Raw genomic sequence first — 14,739 nt, forward strand, 5'->3', positions numbered from 1 at the left:
AATGTACAAACATGTAAGAATTTTTTTAAACATGAGAAAGTTGTTCTGTTTAGAACCAGTTACAAGCAAATTGTAGAAGTGGGTGGGAAGGATGGAGGCTATTTTTAGTCTGCTTATTAAGAAAGTTTTCTTTTAAGAAATATAAGAAAGTTTTTATTTTACTGGAAAGAGAATAAATATAAGGATGACTCAATAGCAGAAAAAGAAGTTTCCCAAGATTTTGCATGAGTTATTGGTGTGATTGGTTTAGATGGTAGATACTGTGAACCAAGCAGTTAAAGAAGTGTGGAGAGTAAATGATGTTAGAATTCTTCCTCTAAAGGGTGGGTAGGATTTGCATAATACTAACAGCTGACACTTATTGAATGCCTGCTTTGTGCTAACACTATTCTAAGTGGACATGTTTATTCAGCCTGATCACAGCATATGAGATAAATATTTAATTAAACCATATGAAATGCCAATATTTAACTTGAACTTTCAAAAATACAAAGTTCCTATGGTTCAACCTAATATTATTATTATCCTCATTTCACAGATAAGGAAACTGAGGTACAAAGAAATTAAATAACCTGCCCAAATTTAAGTGGTTATTAAGTGATCAAAGTGGGGATCAAACTCATGGCATCCAGCTGTATTGTTAACCACCTCACTTTATGCTTCAAGGGAAGAAGACACTGTACTTTGTTAGGGGGGAGGTAGGGAAAGACAGTCTCACTCATAGATTAAAATCTGCTGTCCATGATCCTGTCTCTTAGTACTTTATAAGGTCCTTGAGAAATGAGACAATATATTTTCTACAGTTGTTCTCTACCTACTCCACACATAGGAAGATATCGGGGCATTTTAGTGATAACACTGAAGTTGCCAGTTATACAGATAAGCACTGTTTTCATGCGGTAGCAGTAATCAAGTGAGTATGTGACTATATATAAGATATGACTGTTGTACACATCTGTTTTCCAATTAACGTAGCAGAATAGAAGTTTAAAGATCAATAGCTTTCAACTCAGTTGTAGACCATGCTATGTGAGAGTCACCAGGTTGGAATCCAGCCATGACTGGGGCTATAAAGTCAGGGACAAATACTGACATACACAATAGCCAAGTGAGAGGATATTAAGTTATATTATTTGTTCTGTGCACATAATTAACACTTTTGCACTTCAGATTTAGTGAAATATTTGTAAAATAAGCAATAGAGTCCAAATCCAATTTAAAACCAAGCCCTTTTTAAAATTTTTTATTGATTATACACATCTGTGGGATACAGAGTTGAATATCAATACCTGTGTACAATACATGATGATCAAATAAGGATAATTAGTATACTCCTTTTTACAAAACGTAATCATTTTTCGTGAGCCTTAACCACTTTCTCACTAACCCCTCTCCCCCCTTCCCACCACTAATAACCACAGTTCTATTCTCTCCTTTAAAATCAAGCCCTTTAAAATTCATAAGGGACATAAATTCTTTTGCTTCTTTTAAAATCGGAGGAATTTGTGACATATTTTTCTAATAGTTATAGTAGTGTTAGCATGAGAAGAACTGCATTCCTATTTTGCCTACTTCAGTATTTTTCTCTTTTTCTCTGAAAAAAAAATCATGATGTGATGTTATAAAAAGTGCACAAAATTGAAGTGAAAAGATATGATTTCTCCATTATCTGCTACTAAATTGTCATGAAACGTTGAATCAGACGTCTGTGTTCTTTAGGGCACATTTTCTACCTCTGACAAAATGGATGAGGCTGGCTGGTCCTAACTCCAGCAGCTGATCATTCATTCAGTGGTCATTCATTTCAACTCTTCGTTTTTCAGCTCTGCCATTTAAAAAAATATCTCTAGCAACAACTAAGGCAAAGTGATTTATGGCTTTTAGAAAAAAGGCATAATACATTTACAGTGTCTTTTGGTATTTAGATACACAGGCATTAGAGTTAGGGAGGCATTCTGTCCTGCCAAACACATTCTGTCACAGACCTGTCCAGTTCTGTTAGAAATTTTTGAGTTCCTTTCATTAAGAACTAAAATGAAATATGCATATTGAGAGGCACATGATAAATAATATATCACATTAGGCCTTAAGATTCTTATGGTGTGAGACACACAATGTGAGTGTGTATTTTCCCTTCATAAAGTCCCTTGAAATAGTAAAATGACAGTTTTCAGCCTCTACAATGCTTTCAACTTTAACATCATCATTAAACACCTTTAAATATAGAAGAATAACCATAATACTTTATGCAATTTTGTCTTAATATTGAGCTTGTTCTTATGGAAATAATTTGGGGAGGGGGGCAGTAAACAAAAAGTTTTTCAAGGACAATTTGTTGTAAAAAGTAATAGAAATTCTAAAATCACTTTAGCTGCTCCAATGTATCCAGTGTAAATGGGTTGCACCAGCATAGGATTTTGTAATTGCATTTTAGCTTGATACCCAGTTCTCCTCTAAGGAATTGCCTTATTCTCTGTATTAAGCAATAAGTAAAGTATCTTGAAGATATGAAACTTAATTTGACTTCTACCAACTAAGTGCAGAGGGCAACTGGAAATAAAAAGACAGTAATAGTATGACATAAAAGAGGATTAGTCTAAGGGTCAGAGACAAGGATTTTCACCACTACTGTGTTGCGTAGGTCACCCTTGGGCCAGCCACCTGTTTCTCAGAGCCTCAGTGTGCTCTACCAGAAAATGTGATCATGTTTACTGTTCTTTCCTGATCCACCTTCTATGAATTGATGCTTCCAAGTGAAGGAAACAAATAGGTCAGATTGTTCCTGTATTCACATGTCTCTTTAGGCTCAGTTTCTGTGAAATAGTTTTCTTCCTCTTCCTCTAGCACACGAACATTGAGTTGTAACTCTCCAACCTGGGCATTCTTCCCAAGGTACTTAATTGGAAATACTGCCTGCTACAGTGCCACCTTTGTTTGCCCTAGTTTCAATAGCTTCACAGACTTCTGGCTCAGAGAGGGAAAGTTGTGGAAGAAAACTGGGAGAGCATCTGTGGTAACTCCCTCATCTTATATATAATGAAATTGACCCTGAGTAGTTTGCTGACTTTCCACTTGGACCCAAAGCTCCTAAAGCAAAAAAAAAAAAACAGATTTCTAATATAGGTTTTTTTAAAATTCTGTCATTGGTATATATAGTCTGCTAATCTATTTTTAGTACAAGGGGCATCAATGATTTTTAATGGATTTTACAAAGGAATAATGGGACAGCTTACTTCTCTTTTCCTTTTCTCTAAAAAGTAGTAACCCAATAATGATGTATTAGATTGTTGTAATCTTTGGAAGCATGTACTAGTGGATTGGTGCAAATATATTGAGAGTTAGGGAAGCCATATCAGTGAGGATTTTCATGCAAGAAATGAAACTTATGTTTTTTCATCCAGAAGTATTTATTTTCTTAATGTAATAAACATTGTCTGCGTCCCCTGAAATGCCCAACTCTTGAAGAAAAGGAAAAAGCTTCCAATACCACTAGTTTTCACTCCATTTTTCTGTTTTGCCTCCTCAATCCAAATCCCTTATGGGCAGAAGAGAAGTTAATGTTCAACTGAATAAGAACTTTTCGGAACAACTTTAATAAAATTTGCCCAACAAATTGTGTTATTGACTTTTGCAATACTGTTGTATGGCTATCCTAAAGCTTGACAATTGTTTGATTTAAAATCAATAGTAATCTCTTCAGTATTACACACTGATCTCTTTGTAAAAGGTTAACTAAAAGAGGTTGCTGTAATTATTTGTTTAAGACATTTCTACTTTAAGTATGTGGCAAGATTGCAAAGGTTCTCACAAACAATATACTTGAGTTTGGTTCTTTTACTCTGCTGACTAAAGGCTATAAACAAACTGAGAAGTACCTGTATTTACTACAAAAAAAATAACCAAACTTGTTTTTTTCACAGGAAGTTGTCCTTGAGGAAGGTACAATCGCTTTTAAAAATTGGGTTAAAACAGGCACAGAAGTTTACAGGCAGTTTTGGATCTTTGATGTGCAAAATCCACAGGAAGTGATCGTGAACAGCAGTAACATTAAGGTTAAGCAAAGGGGTCCTTACACCTACAGGTGAGTGAGTCCCCGCCAACAAGGGGTGTTCTTACTTTAAACATATGTATTTCTGGAAGAAGGCTTCCAACTAGTAAATGCCATTTTACTGAAAAGTACTTATTTTCTTGCTGATAATATATGTTAAAATATTTTTCCTATCTGTACACAATCCTAATCTAAGGATTTAATGATATTTATTTTGAATAAATCGAAAGACATACATATATAAATTATCCAAATATTTATTATTAGATAGTGTATGAGAAAATAAATACAGAGTCTATTATAAATTTACCACCATCGACTAACTACCCCACATTTAAGAAGTGACAAGTGTTTTGTACTTGTGGCATATATGTTCAACAACTGTAAAATACACATGCTGTGCAGGAAAAAAAATTATTGGCATTTAACATCTTAAAATTAATGCATTATATCTGTGGTTCTCAAAGTGTGGCTCCTGGACCAGCAGCATCACCAGGGAACTTGACAGACGTGCAAATTCTCAGACCGTACCCCAGACCTGATGAATCAGTCACTCATGTTTTGGAGTCCACTAATGAGTTTTGCAAACCCTCTGGCTGATTCTCATACACACGTGATTTGATAATCGTGGCACTAAGCTGATTTTGCATAACTATAGTACCTGCTAAGAATTTATATTCAAACTAACTTCCAGGTCATAGAGGTATTTACATTTATCTAGTAGTTTCATTCTTATATTTTTCTCTAGTCCTGAGACTGAATATTCTGTACCTTTAGCCTATATTCCCTAACAGTTTAACATCTGAATAGAGTCTTAGACTGTTAGAGGAAGTGATTAGCCAGAATGTTTTGTTCTGCAAATACAAAAAAAAAAAAAAAAAAACCAAACACCTGGCACCAGAGAATGTGAGGTGACTTGTTCATGTTCACATAGACTTAGGAACTGGTAATTCCAAGATTTTTGTATACATTTTCTCCTATTTAAATTATAGACTATGTGTCTTTTCCAACTATCGAAGTAGGAAAAGGAGAGATTAAGTTGCTAAAAAACACTATCTTAACCAAGGATTAGTGTGATAAGGTGGATTGATTTAGCTTATGCCATTTTTTACTGTTTGAAAAGTGTTTTTGTTTAAAAAAAACCCAGCACTCCTAGTAGAAGTTAGAAATTAAAAATTATCCTGTACTTGGAAAAATTTTTAATTCTGCCCGCCTTTGCTGTTTCTCGCCTATGCTGTTCCTGGCTGATAAAACCAAGAGCTATATCTGGATGCATCCAGACAACCTATGGAGAAAACTGCCCTGGGGAGGTTTTTGCTGTCCCTAAGTAGTTAACTGGCTTATCTTGGCTTCTGTAACCAGCTTGCGCTAGGCCTTGCCAAACCCCCTCCCTCCTCATACCAGGAGGAAATGTTTGTGACTAGATGATAACTTTGACTGTGTGACTATATGATTTTTTTTGCCTGTGTGACTTTGTGACTTTTTGCCTTCAAAAGGCCCCCTTAAACTTAGATCCGGGGCTGTCCTCTTACCAGAATATCTGGGGAGACCGTCGCCGGCCAACTTATAAAGATCCCCTTTTTAAATTCTCAATTGGGTGTTCTGGTTCCTTTTCCATGCAACAGCCTCACAACATTAGGAGTATTATATATGATATCCGTACGGTAACATAGTTAAGTCCTGCTCTATCATTTGTTATACAAATGTGTAATTTTTCCCTCAAGGACAATGACAACTCGTTATACACCAGGATCAATTATTATCAAAAAATTTCTTATTCGTAATGATGTCTTATAATTCATTGTTTTAGCATCTTATCTGTTTTAGATAGTCTATGATTGTATAATATTCCTTTCTCTCCATAGCACTGATATGTTTCTAGATTGATGACTCACACCCAAAATATAATGAAATAGTTGTCATGGGGTGATAGCGCCTACTACCATAGCATATGACATATAAACTGCAGAGGGCCTTGCTGCTGATCCAGTCTTAGCAATTTTCCCCAAGTATCCTATCTCTATGCATGTCTCTAACTATTCAAAACTTTGTTAAAGAAGACTTGGTTTTCATTGTTACAAGAAAAATCTTACCTTGGAAAAAATTTTTGTTTTTTTATGGCCTTATGAGTCTTATGTTATTAGCAAAAGCCTATACAAATATCTTGTCCCAAAAGAATGTTATAGCTATGATATGTATTTGTAAAAATCTGTAATTCAAATGTGACCTAATGAGAGTCTAAGCATATTTATTTATAAAGTATGACCTGAGTGAACTGAATAAGTGGGAGGAAAGAGAAGGGGTATTAGAATTTGAGAACTCATCATGTTTTCTGTTTTGGTTTTTGTTTGTTTTGGGGGAGGTTATGTTTTTCACTTTTAAGGATAGTATTTGGGATGTGGGGATACATAAGCATAATATTACTGAACCTATTTCTCCCCAGATAGGTGGCAGCTAATATATACTTTATTCTTAGAACTTTAAATCTCTCTTTGAGGGACTAAAAGAGGGGGGGTTATATATTCTTGATCTGCTTGGAGTGGCAACAGAAGAAGAGTTGGAGAAGAGGAGTTTCCTGGATTTATAGCTAAATTTTATAAACTATAAACTCCTTTTTATATAACAATTTTAAAGGGATTCCTGATGACCAGAGGTCATCTTATCTCATGATGTCACCAAAAGGACGTCTTTTTTCTTTGCCTGGATGTCTTCAATGGGAAAACAACTGGTTTTAGGAAAAAGACCTTTAGAGTCTTCCATGTGTTGAGCTAAAGATGCTTTTGTATAAATTTTACCCTGAATCAGGTTGAAATTAGAAGTGTAGCAGGATGTTTCTCGTCAAACAGAACCAAAGTCTTACTTGGCTGCTGAAGTGAGTTTCATGAAACTATGGCAAGATTTGACGTGGGTCAAAGCATGAAATTGCCTGAATTGAGATTAATTGTGTTTCAGCCTGCACCATCTCTATGAAGATGCTGTAATTCCTTCAAAATATTCTCAGATCCAACATAAATCAGTTTTAAAGTTATTTTGCTTTGGCAGGAATACAGGAAAGTAATCTTGGACAAAATCTAGGACAAATTCTTTCCCTTGACCTTATTAACCAACTTTCCAAAACTTATATACAGTCTAATTTTTCAGCAAAAAATATTGAGTGATTATGCTCTTTTCAAAAGTGCATTCTAAAAGAAAGACAAGACCACAATAATATGTTGAACTGTCAGAAGGAGAGAACAAAGCTAAGGATACTAGAGATTGGGGGGAGGGAGGAAGAAGGGTTGGGGGTAGGTTGGGTGGAGTGTATGGGGAAAGATTACAATCTGTAATGATGAATATGATAATAATATAAAAAGTATATTCTAAAGGCCGATCTCTGTTTTAAGGATTTTTCTCTTAGTGAGTGCCATCTACTGGTACATAGTTGTAAGTACAATTTAAATTCTAGAATTTGGGTCAAAATTATTTTGCTATCGTTTCAATTATTACGTATGAATAGGTATTATTAAATGTTAATAACATGTACTCCAAATTTAAAGTACAGTTATTTGAGAGGAAAGACATTTCTAGTAATTGACTTTCCTGGGTCCTGTTTCAGATTTTTATGTTCTTTGTATGACTACAGTACTCCAAGGAAAATAAATAAGCTTTGATGAAATTACATTAAATATATCTTTCTAGCTGATTTTGAATTCTCTTTTGAAAGAACATGAGCCATTAATTTTTCATTCATTAAAAAATATTTATTGAGAACTCACTATGTACCAGGCATTGTGCTTGGGGATACAAAACACTCAGAATTTCTACCCGACAAAAATTTACTTTTTTATTATAACAAAATGTAGAACAAAATGTGTTTTTCTTTAAATTTTAGTCTTTACCTAATTATCTATTCACTTCACATAATTGACTTTCAATGAGTGATGTATACATTATTTTATCTCAGTGAATATCTTGTACTTGCAAATTATTTTCCCATAATAATTACTCTTCATCACTATCCTAAAAAGTAGTTGGTACTTTGCAGCCTAGACACATTAGAGCCAGGAGCTTAGAACTGATTAGTATCGAATATATTGGGGTGAGGAAGGAGAGTTAGTCTGTAGCTTTTAAAAATGGAAATTATATTCTATTAGTTATTTTTAATTCTCATTAAAGAACTGAAAGAGATGAAAAAGCCAATCCTAGACAGGCGTGTACTTTGAGTGTTCTTTCTAATATAAGAAAATGTGTTCTTAACATTCCCTTGCTTAAACCTCTCTACTGTCTCCTTCTTACCCTCAGGACAGTCTATTAAACAAGTGTGCGATGCAATCCATTTGTTTAAGATCTTGCTTATTTCAGTGGCTTTATTTCCCACCACCCTCCTTACTGTCACTCTGTAATCCAACCACATTCAAACATTTCTGTGTCCCAAAATATATCATGTTCTTTTTTCTTATGCATGCTACTTTCTGCCCTACTTTATCTAATTAGACTTCTATTTGTTATTTAGACCACTTATGTGAAATTTGCTACCAAAACATGCCTTGACTCTTACCCCCACTAGGACTATACCAAGCCTGGATTTGTATCTGTTCTGTGTTTTCCCATGGACTTTGTGTAAACTCTCATTATAACACATATTACTTCTCTCCTGATATTCTAATTTTCTGTTTGCAAGTTCAAGACCCCTTCTGATTAGTTTGCTAGAGACCCAGCACTGGCTTATCATTTAACTCATTGTTTAGCATAATTTCTGGTATATTCTATGTATTCACATATTATTTGTTGAATGAATGAATAGCATTGGAGGATCTAATGTTCATGAGACAATTTTTAAAAAAAATTTTTACATCTGTTTTTTTGTTTGTTTGTTTGTTTGTTTTTACAGAGTTCGTTATCTAGCCAAGGAAAACATCACCCACAACCCTGAGGACCACACAGTCTCTTTTGTACAGCCCAACGGTGCCATATTCGAACCTTCACTATCAGTTGGAACAGAGGATGACACTTTCACAGTTATCAATCTGGCTGTAGCAGTGAGTAGACAACCAACCAAGTTATTTGTATAAAAATACTCTAGCACCCACTATAATTAATCTCATCACTAGAATTATCAGATTTTATTTTGCCATTTTTATAAAAATATGTTCCTATGTCATTATTTTAAATGAAGTTATGGTCATTTGGAAAGATGACAGCAGTCATAATAATCAACTAAATTAAACACCTAAAGTGTATCATTAAAAAAATAGGGCTTAACTTGGAATGTCCTCTTGTAGCTGGCATTGAGGCAGAGAAATGTGTTCATCTAGGGATTAGACAGATTACACTTTCAGTGTTGGCAGGATTTGCCAGTGATTTTAAAGATATAGTTAAAAAATATTAAACTTAGTTATAGTATTTATTCCATTTATCTGTTAAAATCTGGTATTGGTGTCTTAAACAGTGATTTTTATCTTTTGTAGGCTGCACCCCACCTCTACCCAAATGCATTTGTTCAAGTGGTACTCAATTCACTTATCAAAAAGTCAAAATCTTCTATGTTCCAAACCAGAACTGTGAAAGAGCTATTATGGGGCTATAAAGATCCATTTTTGAGTTTGGTTCCATATCCTGTTCCTACCACAGTTGGTGTGTTTTATCCTGTAAGTACCAAATATGAATGGCAATATTGTTATATTTTAATTAGACAAATAAGTAGCATTGGCAAGACTGATTTTATAGTTTAGTGTTAACCCTATTGCTGATCTGAGAATACATATCCTAAATTTTTTAAAAAGTCACCATCTATGGCTTCAGCTTTCCTAGTTGGGAAATTTATCTGAATTTAATACTTTTAAGAAACTCGGATATTTAACCAGGTTTATACTCTTCTATAAATATACAATTTATCTAAAATCAGCTTGTTAGCCTGTAAATTTTTCAACACTGTTTTCAGTTTTGATTGCCCTTCTCACTAAATCATGTTCAGTACCACATTTGTGTTTGTGTTAAATATATTTGTCCTATCATTCCTCCTCCTCCAGATCTGGCAAATTTGTTTTAATTTAAAAGTTAGGCTAAATTTGCACACCCCAACAACTTTGGTAAGTTAGTAGGCCTTATTTTAATGGGATTTGTGAATAAAAACTTCTAGTGGTCCACACGTGTCATGAAATGGCTGTTTGGAGATTAAGGAAAATGTGAAAATGAGCATGTAGTTATTGTTTAATGTTTTGAATTACAAATAGGACAAGCTGACTATTGAACTGAAATTTTGACTGTGATTTCATTTGTCACTATATGTGAATATTAATTATATTCTTTAGTTAATGGTTGTTGTTTTACTTTTAGATAATGGTAAGATTACATTATCAAATAAATGTGAAAGTAGAACGCCTTAAGGGATCAAAGACTCAGTATAATTTTAACTCACTATTCATAACTCTTTTTTGGCTAATTCTTATTATTTTAGTAATCACTTATTAAAGATTATAACATTTAGAATACCTCTAGAAGTCAGTCATTGTTCTCAAAGGTGTTGTTCAATATCCCTTCACCTCAGTATAATTGGAGTAGTGATCAAATGGCTTTATTGGCTTGTTTATGAAAAAAAAGTGCTGGAGTTTGGATCTTGTCAGTTTCTGGTATTTATTTTCTTCCTTTGCCTGAGCATGTAGCACTTATTTCTAGGTGCCTTTTACATTCTATCCTTGAAAAAGTTTTAAAGGCCAATAATGTAAAAATCTTATTGCCTGTTTATTTCAAATCATATAGAATAAATAGGACTAACCTGTGTTTGAGAAATGTGAAAGTGAGTTAATTACATGTTTTATAACTTGGAAAATATGACTTGTTCTAGAAGTAATTTTTTCCTGTGCATATCTTTTCAGTACAACAATACTGTAGATGGAGTTTATAAAGTTTTCAGTGGAAAAGATAACATAAGCAAAGTTGCCATAATTGACACTTATAAAGGCAAAAAGTAAGTATCTGGGTAAAGCATGCACGTGTGTATGTGTTACTGGGGTACTCTAAGGTGGGGTGGTATTTGTTTAACAACTTGTAAGGTACAGGCACCAACCTATGGAACAGACCTATCTGTATCTCAGCATTGGGAGTTCTTGTTAAGCCAGGCATTAACCCTTTAATCCTGCCAACTGCCATACTCACACCAGTGCACAGCAGCTGAATATCAGTCCAAGTTAGGGTTTGGTTTCTCTTTATATACAGGTTCTCTTACACAAAGAAATCCAAAGGGACTAGTTTCATTTCTGCTGTGTATCCAGCATTACAGTACATCCATACAATTAGATAAGTACCAAGGAAAAGGAAGAAAATCAAGATACCAACTGATTGTCTAGTAGGTAGAAACATTTTATTGTTTTACTTAAATAGAGCATATCAAATAAAAATTGTGCATTCCAGTGACATGACCTAGATGTGTCTCTATAGCTGGAGGCTTAATGAATCCATGTGAATACTTTCATGACTTTCCTTCTGCAAACGATCTTGAAATAATTTTCTATTCTGATGATGCAGGTTTTTTTTTTAACCTTTATCAATTCAAAATGGAATTGGTATTCCAAGTACAGTTCTAAGATTTACATTAAATGTGAAAATGAAGAATATGCCATCTGTGAAATGGTAAAAGAGCAAGATAGCTTCATAAAGCCATTATTTTCTTTCTCCCCTACCTCCTGCCTGTTCATCTGAAGGATTCATAACTTGTCATATGAAAAATAGGAAGAACCCTAACAAATATCTCTTCTTCTTAAACTTAACAATTGTGCTTTAGGCCAGTTTCTTACTGAAAAAGAATAAAGTAATCAAAATTAAGATTGTTTTTATTAATATAAGTAACCACTGCCTCAAACTGTGTCCTTAGCTAATCATTGCATATAGCAGTTAAATATTTACTAGTGTAGTACTTTTTTTCTAAAGAGTCCATAGTTACATATTTTTGTAGAAAAGTCTAGTGGAGGAAAACAAACACTTTTAAGTGTTCATTTCAGGGGAGATCACAATGTTTGCATATTGAGGAACAATGATCATTTCACTGTATTTCCATATTATTGAGAGGCTTTGAGGAGAATGGCTAAGAGCTCCTAATTGGAAAAAGAATTTCACATCACTTTAAAATTATGATAAGGTTGATTTAACTCATGGCGAGACTGAGCATGATTAACAGCTTATTCTGTTTAAAAAAGTGACAGCTTGTGTTGACAACTCACAGGATAAGGAGATGTCAGGAGTGGGAAAAAGCAGTTTTTCTATCGAGAAAAAGTGGCCAAGGATGCAGGAAAATTAACTTATTTAGGCAGCAAAGCATAAATTAATAACTATGTCCTAATTTAATGCCAGTCCATGCAAAAATTGAAAGGGGGAGAAAGTGTAAATTATCCACACATTTCAAAATTCTTTGATCTAAAACATCTGCTCTTTTTTTTTTCCATCCCCTCTTCTCCCTCATACTGAGCTTACATCAGTTATTCATTCAATATTTACCTCTTATTCAGTCTGAACACTCATCATACGTCCCATGGGGGTGAGGGAACAAACTTTTTCTGACATCTCTTTTTAAATTTTCTTCTTTTAGAATTATGTCTATTCCCAGTTGTTTCTAATTAGCTTAGCATTTGACAGTTCTTATTTTATGATCTGGCCTCTTAATTTATTGCAATAAGATGAAAGGTTTAAACAAAACATGGACCGAATGGGTCAGAACATTTCTTAAACCTTGCATTTGTCCATCTGATTTTCATTATATTAGGAAAAGTAATGAATAATAATAGAAAAAATGTGAGAAAAGCGCTCTTGAAGTGAGAATGTTCATTTTCTTTCTTATTTCTAAGGAATCTAACCTACTGGACAAGTTATTGTGACATGATTAATGGTACAGGTAAGGACATTTGTTTTGTGGTAATAATAACAATAAGCCCACCTCATTTTCTCCCAGAAATCCATCACCATACCTAGAGTGTTCTGAAGGTTCAGCATATGTGTTGACCTGACTTTATATTTTCACAACATAATTCAGTTTGTTTTTATATAAGCTTAGTAAATGTCTGTTTAATGTGATACAATTTCTGAAGATTAACCATAGAAGATTAGCTCTGACTACATTACTAGGGAAATGTTTGCTTTGTAAAAACTTTTGTTTTACAAAGTAATGGGAATTAAATACCATGAGGTAGTTAAAACCAGAGGTAAGCTTCCAACTACTAAGAAACAAAAGCATGATGTTTACAAAGTTGTTTAAAAAATACCTTTTGGAAAATGATATAATAAAAATGAAGAAAGTTAAATAAAAAGGAAGTACAAGAAATGTTCACTTCTCCAACTGTATGATTTTTTTGCATGCTCATTTAATTTTATCACTGTCTTGTAGAAAAACAAAAAAAAAACACAGCAAAATCATTGCTGGCTTCGCTTTGTAGGGTTTTGAGCCATGGGGGTAGCTGAAGAAATTCCTTTCTAAGTAAAGCATTTCTGCAAATAAATTGTCAAGTCCTCAATACTCCTAACTCTAGTAATTATATAAGCATAATATTTAGTCCTAAGATACAGAGAGAAATACACTGTGCTCCTCCTAAATAGTAAAGGATTCTGTGTTGGTTTTAGAAAAAAAATCATTAAAAAGTTCTGTCCAAAGCTGAGAAGTCGACAGATTTAACAACAGGAAGTAGGGCATTCATTAATGACCATAATATAAATATATGAGCATCAGGCATGAAGTTAAAAATATCTAAGAGGAAAACAGTAGTAAAACAAACTAGGAGCAGAGGTAGGTTGGGCAGGACAAGGAACTATCCCTGTGAGAGAAATTCTTGGTTACGGTACTTGGTGACGGCCCTGAAGTTTCTATTCATCATTAGAGCCTAATGAAGCAGAAAGATTCCAGTGTATTTCGTCATGATTTAGAAGTGCATCCTCTATTTTCCTCAGGAAATTAGAAAAGGCAAAATGAAAATATTGGTATATGTGTAGAATGTTTCTTTCAGGAAAAATAAAAAGCCCTGCTAATACCAGCTATATTGTGGTCATTGCCCATTATAAGCGCTGGGATTAATTATGACATAATTTTCAGATAATTCTTGAAGCTTTTCAGTGCATTCTCCTTCCAAGGTATTGGGAAGGCAGTTGTAGGAAATGCCCATCTAGGACCTATGTGGGGAATTTAAGGTAGACTTTAATATCCAGTTCTCTCAATGGCAGGATCAAACAGTGATCACTGTGGTCTTGTGTTATATTTCACTTTACCAGAGTGTAAATGAAAGATAACAAGGTCACAAGGTTGAAATATTTGCCAGAAAGAGAACCTAGAATACTTAATTGAAAAATGCGTCTTACCATTTTAAACAAACACGTTCAGTGGTGGCTCGTTTGGGGATGGTACTCATTTGAAAAGCAAATGGAAGAGTTATCTACTTATTTCTTTATATATCCAATATGTGTCATGGATTATAACTATAGTAGAAATTTAATAAACTCAATAAATGCCTTTTTAAATTTGATGGATATGTTTTCCAGGCATTTGCAGGAAATTCTATTTAGTGAGAGAACTTTAGTAAATTGTTTCAAAAATATTAATTACCATTAGGGCAGGTGAATGAACCACAATTAAAAATAAGAACAGTGTAGATATAGCAGGAGTTCTAAATGATCTTCTTGGTAAGAAGAGTGCCATTCTGATGGAGTGGGGCATTTAAAAGGGGGAAAAAAACCAA

At 33.9% G+C, this 14,739-nt stretch overlaps 1 protein-coding gene across 3 annotated transcripts in view; it reads left to right on the forward strand.

Annotated features, from left to right (window-relative positions):
• The window catches only part of CD36 (CD36 molecule (CD36 blood group)), a 78,776-nt gene that overhangs the window by 53,070 nt on the left and 10,967 nt on the right, over window positions 1-14,739 (forward strand). For all 3 annotated transcript variants that reach the window (XM_063098826.1, XM_063098828.1, XM_063098827.1), the window contains 5 exons: window positions 3,921-4,081; window positions 8,919-9,066; window positions 9,496-9,675; window positions 10,903-10,994; window positions 12,865-12,911. In XM_063098826.1, coding sequence (XP_062954896.1) covers window positions 3,921-4,081; window positions 8,919-9,066; window positions 9,496-9,675; window positions 10,903-10,994; window positions 12,865-12,911 — 628 coding nt within the window. The remainder of the gene's footprint in view (window positions 1-3,920; window positions 4,082-8,918; window positions 9,067-9,495; window positions 9,676-10,902; window positions 10,995-12,864; window positions 12,912-14,739) is intronic.

This window comes from Cynocephalus volans, chromosome 6, assembly GCF_027409185.1.
Source record: "Cynocephalus volans isolate mCynVol1 chromosome 6, mCynVol1.pri, whole genome shotgun sequence".
NCBI classification, from domain to species: Eukaryota; Metazoa; Chordata; class Mammalia; order Dermoptera; family Cynocephalidae; genus Cynocephalus; species Cynocephalus volans.